The sequence below is a fragment of the Phytophthora infestans genome, genomic scaffold (genome assembly GCF_000142945.1).
Source record: "Phytophthora infestans T30-4 supercont1.114 genomic scaffold, whole genome shotgun sequence".
NCBI lineage: Eukaryota > Oomycota > Peronosporomycetes > Peronosporales > Peronosporaceae > Phytophthora > Phytophthora infestans.
Window position 1 is genome coordinate 198,640 of NW_003303645.1, and position 10,322 is coordinate 208,961.

Sequence of the window (10,322 nt, forward strand, 5' to 3'; positions counted from 1 at the left end):
CCACAGTACTGTGTTTGGAAACTGCGCAACAAATCCGGCCACTTGTCCTGGTGGAATCTGTCCAGCTACTGATATTAGTTCCTGGCTGGCCCCGCTAGCAGATCCGCAAAGGTCAAACACTTCTCAGCATCCGACGCCTGATCTCTCATGAGGGCCGACTTGACTTTGCTGATCCATGTCTCGCTCGGTCCTCATCTTGATCCTTGTCCGTGAACTCCTTCAGATCCGATATGAGCTGAGATCCGTACCCTCTAGATCATGAACGATCCATCTGTCCCGGCTGCGGCTGTTGCTACCGCTGCTGGCGAGAGAGATGGACCATCCAGATCATCTGAGTCGAACTCATCATGAGAGTTGTTTCCCTCCACTGACTCCATCTCCACGTCTCGCGCCCCATATTCGTAGAACACTTGTGCTTGTGGCTTGGGCGCTCTCATGCCTTGTTCGGCCAGGAAACGACTCATCGCAGCTTCGAAGTGTCGTTGCAGGGTGCAGTGTCGGAAGAGCCTGTGGCCGTCTGGTCCACTGGCGAGACAGGATCCATGAGGCGATTACCTTGAGCCCGATTTGACGATAATCCCACTGGCTTCTTGCTGGATCTGGCTCCATCCTGGCTGGATTGTATCAGATCATGGGTAGGGCGTCCTGGATCCCGAGTCTTCACACTCGAGGGCGCCTCCTGACCCCGGTTCCTCGCCCGCGCTTCCAGCATGGATGCCCAGGAGGGACCCAAAGTCATGGGTCGTGGCTCGGACGACGTGTCTGATCCATCCTCCGCCGCTGATTCGTAGTTAGAGGATGCAGCGTGACTTATCCTCAGTGACGACACTGGATCACATAGTGCGCGACCTTTCTCCGGTGATGGACTTAGCTCTGACCCGGAGGTCCCGCGTCGCGGATACTATGAGATCCAAGTCCAGCTCGAAGATATCCTCTGCGTCGAACACACCAGCTACGATGCCTGACTCCGTAAGCAAACGTAATAGATCTTTGACTGCCACCAACATGCTCGCCGTTTTCGTTGGTGCTCTCACCGGTTCCCTTGGATCTTCGATCTGTCGTGGATTCAGGATCTGCATGACAGGATCTTGATGCAGAAAAACGCGTAAAGCTTGGTGGCGATACACAAACTCGAGATCCTTGTCGGACCAGCTTGACCTGGATCCAGCTTGGTATTCTTCCGACTCTGGAGCTTGCATTTTCTTCCGCGTAGTCCTCATCAATCCGCGGATATTGTTTCATTCAGCAGCGTCTCCGTCGATCCGACCTGCGATGACGCCTCTTCCCCTGGCTCAATCTTCACTAGAGCATCTTCTTGGGTCTCACAGTGACATCCCGAGTCACCAAACGATCAGGGCACGCGCACCATTGTGATGTAGCGGGATTGGCAAAATCTGCGAGATTGCTGGATCCGGCTTACCAACAGCGCCCAGGCACCGACTAACGGAGGGGTCCCCCGATGATCTGCTGAACTTTACTCACCTTGTGTACCCGTCGGTAGGGCGGGTTCTTGCTCTCTCGGTAACTTCCGAATCGTTCAAGTGGTGAAACTTGAGTGTCTTGGCGAGACGCGGGGATGGGGTAGAGCAGCAGTGGTAAAATCTTTACTCTACGTCCGTGGTTGGTTTTGGATCCCAAGCGAATATTCGAGCTTGGTGGATACAGGGCCTAGATCGTGGATCTGACCGTAGGGTTGCCTTGCGGGTGTGTTCTCTTGCCTATGCGTTGACGTTTCGTTGTACTTGCCGCCTCCTGTGACGGGATCTTGAGAGTTGAGACCTTAATAGGTGTACCCGGCCAAGTAGTAAATCCGGTTAATCTTTCGGATCTGGACGTGTAAAGAAAAGCTTACTAGGTTGTAGGATCTGGCCAATGTATTATCCATTTATAACTACCAACACTAGATTAGCAATCCCTAACCTTCTCCGAGCTCGTACGGCCAATGTAGTTCCGATTCTTGAGGGCAGGAAGGCACTTGCGTGATACGGTGCAAATTGAAGACTGTATTGATACGTAAGCCTATACCTGCCTGGATTTCTACCTTTTATGTCTTTTACCTGCTAAATCTCCTACCAGGTTCGGCTGCATGTCCTTTTTCTCCTTGACCCATCATCCCAGCTGTATTATCATCAGATCCACCGGATCCATGGCGTAATCATTATGGTCACCATATTATGGGTACACTTGTCGGGATCCAGGTCGCTTGGATCCACCTCACTGCAAATGTACACTCGGCATGGATCCGAGCTCTCCAATCTTCCCACATCGTCTTGCGACCGTCTGTGATCTCCATCGTCCCACGCAAGTTCGAGATCCACTGTATCCATCATTCCCATATCTTGGATCCAGGTCACTCCGTGTGGGATCCTCACCCCTTTGGATCCGGACTCGGAAGTGTGGGATCTGGGACATATCGCGGTGGATCTTGCCTTCTCGTTAGCCGTTGATGACATATCCACCTTCAGATGACACCTACCCTCATTCCTTCATAGGATCCCCACTTGATCCACCTGTACATGATATATCTCATATCCCTTAAATGAACTCAGGCGAGGGTGGATCCGAGTCTCCCCTTGGTGGATCTTACCTTCCCATACGTCATCTATACCAGATCCATCATCCGCCCATACCTGACGCCACTTTATCTTGGCCAATCCACTCCGAGAAGTGTGGATCCATGCCGGGCGATCCAAATCCTTCCTAACCACTTGGTATCGTCACTGATTCGGGATAGTGACCCCTTGTTAGATCCGTTCTCTTATTTCTGAGAAAGCACTTCACCACACCTCCTGGTATACCTATAGTGAGCTACAAAGGTATTTGTATAGGGAGGTTTGTTGTGCTCTGTTATGTGAAGTGCTATACACTAACAAATGTCATTAGAGCGAATTCAAGGTATTTGTTCTAGTGCCCTACCTATAGCCTCGTCCACATCGTGCGTCTAATAAACCTGCAGCCTATGACGCTAGATTAATGCACTCAGCAGTGCCAACACACGACGCCAACCTTGCCGTCACTCTCACAATTGTCCCGGACTCACGGTTGATTAGTAACTTCAGCTAGTCGAATGTTAACGACATCAGGTTGGTGGATTTAAACAGATTACGCAAACTTTGAAAAATATTATATTGAATTAACTAATATTAAGTTATTATGACAGAGACTATAATTACAAAATAAAGAGCCGGTTCCAGCTGAGTTTGTACTCAGTTTGTACAAATCTGTGCAAAATGGTACAATCTACTACATTCTAATTTGTACAAAAGTACAATCTTTCACAAACTGAGCGTAGTTGTACATCATAAGATCCGCAAAGAAGAAGCAGAAACAAGTAGAGACAGAGCACATTCTGAGCACCAGCTTTGCACAGCTTGCAAAAAAACGTTACTCTTGCGTTATTTTATGTAAAATACGTATCTATTCAACTTCGTGGACTACTTTGCGAGCAAAAACTTCACTAAGTATCTGTATCGCAGGTAATCGGAGCTTCGTACATGTCGAAAATGTAGCTCTCGATAAATGGTAGCACCCAAATTCCGCAACTAGAACCGTCCATCTGCTGATATTCGCGACTCACCACTCTCTTCCATCTTCTCGTATGTTTCAGAAGAAGGAGGAACACCCTCTTAAAAATATATGTCACCTTGTCAATTGTCGTATCGTCATTGCGTGGATCCATGACGGTATGAGTACGTCTGGATATGTATACATAGTGCGCACCAGTGATTTCCATCTATCAGCACCGCGCCCACGATCTTTCCGTTAGCCTCGCCAAGTTGATCGTGCCCCTGACGCCACGTAATCCTCTCCATGTCGTCCTCATTGCCATAAGCTGCGGCGTGAAAGACATAACTTCAGGCGAGCCAAGGCAATGCTCCACATTCGCGCAAATTGCAGCTACAGCGGATAAAATGCACACATCTTCAAGCTCTCTGTCCATTGCAAAGCGTAGTAGCGCTAGTTCTTCGTCATCTTGAAGATTGGCATACCGTATGAAAGTGCATATGTCCTCTTCTGGATATTCAGCGACATTAGCTAAACGCGGGCCACAGTCTTCGGGATACAAATCTACGCACTGAGCTCACGCTATAGCTTTCTCTAGCCAGCTGAAAGTACTTCGCAGCTGGAGCCACGTCTCTATACTAAGTATGTAATTCGCCGCCAATGATGGATACAAACTTTTCCGACCGATTTCAAACTTAAAGACTATTTCATCATCTCGCAGAGGGACATTTGTGATTTCGAAGTAGGCCTTTTTGCAGTCGCTGATCCGAGAGATACCCAACTCAACCCAATCACGTGGCAAACGCTTTCGGCACTTTTGTGCTGTCTTACGTCGTGTGGATTAACCAGGCGCTGGGATTGGCAAGCACAGCTTAAGTGAATTCGAAAGCCCCGGCCGATTTTCCATTACTTCAAATTTCACCAGGAAAGTCGACCCTTGCATGTAGGATAGCATTTCTGATTCCAGAGCCTCAGCCAATCCCAGGACGTTTGCTTCCTCAGTTACTTTAGATTTCTCCCGCTCCTTAACGATTTTTTTTTCAGATTGTTAAACCGCTTTTGCCGGTTCAATTTTCGCTGCTTCACCGACGTTTTACGCCGACCGTTTGGCTTGATTCCTTTTTGGATGGACCAAATACGAGGAATCGTATCTTTGTTCTTTTTCTTTGTCTGGGCAGTCTCTAGCAGTGCAATTCTCACATCACTTGTCGCAGCGACCGGAGTAAAACGAGCCTGACCACTATCTGGAGTCTAAACTGCTCCCTTGCACTTATTTCCTTATCATCCGAATCGTTCTTGAGAGTGATCACCTCAGTTGACTCTGGATTTGAGTCATGTTTCCCATCACAAGGATCGTCGTTGCTATTGTTTGGGGTTTCTGGTTCATCAGCTGAGCGTTCTTCTGTAAAACACGGTTTAGCTTTCAAGGGTTCGACATTCGATCTTTTTTTGCCGTTTAGACAAGTGACAGCTCGCTGTAGAGATTCGAGTTCTCCAACCTGGAAGGCGGCAGCCAATTGTTCCAAAATGTTCACCCCCTGTTCGTACTGCGAGGTTCCATATTCACTAAGTGCTTCGGCAATACGTTTTGCTTTCTCCAGCGTTTCACAATACTTTCGTTTGTCGTTCATCGATTTTTGAACTGGTGCTTTCTCGATCACACTTTCAGAATATCCACTGATATCATAATCTGTTTGTAGAAAAGCTTCAAGCATGACTGACGAGTTGTACTTCCACGTAGGATTCAGGGAGCTAAACGAAATAACGTCCTCACACTTCTGACGCCTCCGGAGATACATTAAATTCTCAAGGTAACTTCTGGGTGAAACCTACCTAGCAAAATGATGACCAGGTCTTCACATCAAGTTGGCACATCGTTGCCGTACTCGATACATAAAATGTATCGTTTTCATTCTGTTGAACTTCATAATAGGTTGTCGCTCTAACAGCAATATCATACTCCGTTTTATTAGTGCCGAACGCAAATTGGCTCACGCTTTGAGCCAAACGTTCTAATTCAGAGTTTTGTTGTAGCGAACAATCAAGAACCTGGCCAACGCGAGCTACATCCTTTACGAAAGCCTTCTGTTTCACCTTCGCCCGCCATATTAAGCTAGTTATTGTCTCCCGATTTCGACGCTATGATCCACTAATGTCTTGATCTTTTGCCACGATTATTCGAGACGATTGTTGGTGTTATTACCGATATGTTCCGCATTGTCACGACAGAAAGAAGCCCACATATCCCGGTAATTATTCCAATTAGCCACAAATAGATCCAAAACATCGGAATTTCCGCATCATCTCCATCGACAGGCACTTGTAGTTCATCTTTCATGATTACGGTCAGCCTGTTGTAGTCATTCTCAGTCTTACCCTTTACGAGTAGGCTCATGAGAGGCTTCAATCTGCTTCTCTGCACCGAATCCAGTCCGTACTCGCTCTTCGCAACCTGTTCCTGTAGATACTTTACTGCGTGGACTGGCACAGAAGTATTCGTGCTTCTGGTAGCTCAGATAAAAATACGCTGATCGCCTTGATATCTTTGTCCATAACTACGCACTTGATCTCCGGCCAGGACGGGTTGCTTCGTTTAAACTGCTTTATAGCGAGTCGTAAGATTTCTGTGCGCTTGTCCGTGATGAGAGCGTGCTAGTATCATAGTAAAGCAATTTCAAGTTAGAAATAATGTAAAAATGACACAACTACCTACAGAACACAATATAAAACCTGATACAAACTGCAACAAAGAAGCACAAACCGATACAAAATGCCACGTTCCGTATACTGTTGTAGCGAATCAGCGGTTGGTGTGGGCCACGACGCAGATGGTCCAACGGTGGATCGGCAGCACAGGTGGTTCACGTCCGACTCCGCGATCATGGAAGACCAGACGGGCAGAACTGGAGAGGGCGGCTTTACGGCCGTTTGGATGCGAAATGTAGGGGGCCAGAACGAAGTGAGTGACATTGCAGTACCACTGGGTCAGCCAGCACGTCAGAGCTTGGACTCACTTAAGGGCGTGCGACGACCGCGAGACTCGCTCAGTTGGGAACTTGCGCCGTGAGACACAAGTGGCGAGTGCGAGACGGACGTGAGCGAGTAGACGTACACGAGTGCGGCGAGTTGACGAGGCATTGCGAGACAGACGTGAGCGAGGAGACGTACACGAGTGAGGAGACGAACGTGAGTGTGAGACTGACGTGGGCGAGGAGTGTGAGAATTCGTAGAAGAACTCGAAGTAGTATTAGCAAGTCGGCTAGTAGCTACCTGAATATAAATAGGAGCGGACACGTGAGTGGACGATCCGGCGCAGGAACTAAGTGGCTCCTGTCGGCCAACATTTCAGTGGGTCATCGACTGCCAGACACGAACGACGCAGCGCAGCACGGTGCAGCTGTACGACCTGCCCCACAGCCGGACAAGACAATTGGCCTGTTTCATGGTGGTCATACAGGGGCTAAACACGACTAAAACGCGTGCATCACGAGATAAGATGGCAAGTACGAAGACGCAAACGAAGTCGAGGAGTTCGCGGGTAAAGCGGGTCAAGACGAGGAAGTCCCCTCGAATCGGGTAGTTTCAAGGAGCGACTCAAAAGGAGAAGGAACAGCGCGACGGACAGGATGACGATGGAGAAGACGACGCCGGTGCGTTACAGGGTGACACGCACGGAGAGACTGGAGAGGAGTCAGCGGCCGGGAGCGCTGCTGGCACTAGAAACATTCCGGGTGAAGCGGTGCCTCCGCAGTCTGATGCGATGATCATGGCGGCGGCAATCGATGAGCTACGCGCGATGGTGCAGAATCTGCAATCTGCTCCACACGACGCTGAGCACGAGGACGAGCACGAGGAGCGACGCCACGGACGACGGCAGAGCAGTGAAGCAACAAGAAGACGACGTAGTTACGGGCGTTCGCAACGATCACGACGACACCGTAGTGATAGCGAGGGCTCGGAAGACGAAGAGGGGAGACGGAGGCGTGCGATGTCACGGAGGCCGACAAGATCCGGACGATCATCAGGCAGTGATGACCATGGAGACGAGAGTGATGACGGCGACGCTTCCGACGATTCGCCTAGCAGCAGCGAGAGCAGTTCAGAGGAGGAGAGCAGCTCAAGTGACGACAGTAGCGACGCTGAGGATGAGGACCTGAATTCGAGTAGCGAATCCGAGCGCTCGCACCGAGGTGGACGACGGGACCGACGTGATCGACACGACCGGCGAAGGAGTCGAGAGTTGGATGAGCAGCCGAGGCGGAAGAGCGTGAAGGAGCTAGAGCTTCCCACGTTCACACCGTCGCCGAAGGTGTCCGTGTCGACTTGGATCGACCGAGTCGACCTGGCCCTTAAGGGAGCTGAGGAGTCGGGACGAGGGCAGTGGACTGACCGGGCACTATACTTCATCATGGGTAATAAACTGATGGAGAACGCGGCACGGTGATGGGTTAATATGGACCGGAGACTGAAGGATCGCAAGAGACGGTGGACTTACCTGAAGAAGGCACTTCTGAGACGATATGGCGAGCGACTTGACAAGTTAGCCGCTGAATGGCGTGTCAACAGTAGGAGGATGTGGCCTGGAGAGACGTACGCCGACTACGCAGCCGTGCTCCGGGAAGTGGTCGGTAAGAACCGAGTGAGCGAGCGAGTACTATTAGCTCAGTTCTACAGGTGTCTTGACAAGACTACGAGGAAGTTGGTGCAGCAGAAACCCAAGCCGAAGACTTTGGAGAAAGCTGTTGCCAAGGCAACGAAGATCGATGATCCGATGGAGAATGTGGCGTTGGGGATGTCCAACATCGGGCAGGCGTGGGCGACCGCTCCCAGCCCATACCTGGTACCAATGGCGGGGACGATGGGTCAAACCATGAAGATTCCGGGCGTCGGTGGTGCGGGTCTTCCGGCTGGTATGGCAGCGATGGCAGGACACGCAGGCACCGCCGGCAGTGAGGGAGGAGGTGTGGCTCTGTTTACCAACCCTCAAGGTGTGTGGAACGACTATTCCGGTACCTGGGACGTGCCACCAGGCCACACCTGGAATGGCAAGTACTGGGTCGCAACCAAGAGCGGGCGGAAGAGAACGCAGGACGCGCAGACGTCGAGTAAGAATCCGGAGCGGAAGAGTCGAAGCCATCGGGACGAGGAGTCCAGTGGCGCAGAATCCGATGCGAGGCCGGTGAGAAAGAAGACGAAAGCAGCTGTGAGGCAGTCGGCGGGGCAAAAAGACAGCTCCATGCCGCCAAGTGTAGCAAGCAGACCTCCATTTCATTGCTACAAGTGTGGAGAAGTCACCAACGTGGTGGCGGTGTGTCCGAACGGGGTGAAGTGTTTCGCGTGCGGGGAGTTTGGTCACTTGGCTAGAGACTGCACGAACGTCGAGGCCAAGTCGCGGAACGAGGCACGACGGAAGCCGCGCGACGAAGATAAAAAGTCTGAGGAAAACTAGGTGCGAACGTGGTGAGGGGACTACGGCGTCTGGTTTTACTGGTGGATCCCCGGCAAGCGGTGCGGGCCAAGGATGAAGAAGTGACGACCGACGACAGGCAAGGCGCAGAGGAGCAGACGTCGGTGGCAACGAGGGTGAGTGAGCAAGGCGAGAGAGAGAACGAGGGCACGCGCGTAAGTGCGGTGTTGGAGGAGATGAACGCGGAGGTGTTGGCAAAGGACGGAGAGAGGGCGAAGCGTTACATAGCCACGGTACGACCTCCAATGGCGGGTGCGCGGTTGGTGCGGGCAACGGCACGAGTGAGAGGCGAAGGGGGCGAGAGGACGCTTAAAGATGAAGGAGAAGCAGGCCAGTCAGGAGAGGGCGCGTCGATGAGTACTGCTGACGGACGGGCAACGGCGGTGGAGAAGGTGGAGAGTGCTGACGACGTCGTGGTACGCCGGAGAGCTGAGCGGCGGCAAAAGCATCGAGAGGTGAAGCGAGCGCAAGTGAGAAGAGCGAAGGCTAGTCGTCAGACCCGGGCACTGGCACAGGAAGAGGAACTGTGAACGGCAGACGAAGTGCGGCGAGCAACTAGGCTAGAAGATAGAAGCAGCGCACTAGCGGAGCTGAGTTGCCGTCGTGCAGCCCACGAAGGCGACGTGCGCGGCCACCCGGGTAGAGAAGCAGCACGCGTGAGTCTGGTGCAGCGGCGGTCGGTCACCCAGGCCTCACAGGAGCGACAAGACGCCGGTGACGTTGAGTATGTTGGTGCTGACGACGGGCTACCTACTGCGAGAATGGAAGTCGGGGGAGCACCTCGTCATGTAAAGCTGGACAGTGGCGCCAGGTACACGATTGCTGGGACCGACTGGATGGAGTTTGGTGATCGCATCGACATGGAAGCTCCGGTGGACTATGTGGAAGGGATCGGCGGGTTCCTGCTCGACGTAGTAGGTGTATGGCGGTTCAACTTGAGCAACGTGTTTGGGGAGATCATTAGTGTGGACGCGTGCATTGTGGACGGATGCACTGACGAGTTCTTGGTGGGCGTGGACTTCATGCGAAGTCACGGAGCGACGATGGACTTCCAGAGTAACGAGGTGAGGTACCGCGATAACGGAAGGCTAGTTGTCATCCCGTTTCGGACGTACGACAAGGAAGGAAGCGTAAAGGTAGCAGCGGTACGTGGGCCAGACGTATGCGGATTGCGGGGAGTGCAGTGACTCCGGTGGAAATTGCGATAGCAGCAGAAGACGGCGAGCAGGGCATCTTTATACCGACGCGAAGTGCGGGACCCGTAATGCTGGCAGCTACGGTGACTCGTGCACGTAATGGAAAGGCGTGGGTTCCGGCAATTAACTCCGGCGATGGCGAAGCGAGGCTGCCA

The 10,322-nt window shown here is 51.9% G+C and overlaps 1 protein-coding gene across 1 annotated transcript; it reads left to right on the forward strand.

Annotated features, from left to right (window-relative positions):
- Positions 1 to 9,216: 9,216 nt before the first annotated feature.
- On the forward strand, positions 9,217 to 9,501 carry PITG_19699 (uncharacterized protein; the record flags this gene model as incomplete). Its single annotated transcript, XM_002895980.1, has 1 exon — positions 9,217 to 9,501. One exon carries the CDS (start codon positions 9,217 to 9,219, stop codon positions 9,499 to 9,501), a length of 285 nt encoding a protein of 94 aa, XP_002896026.1.
- Positions 9,502 to 10,322: the final 821 nt, after the last annotated feature.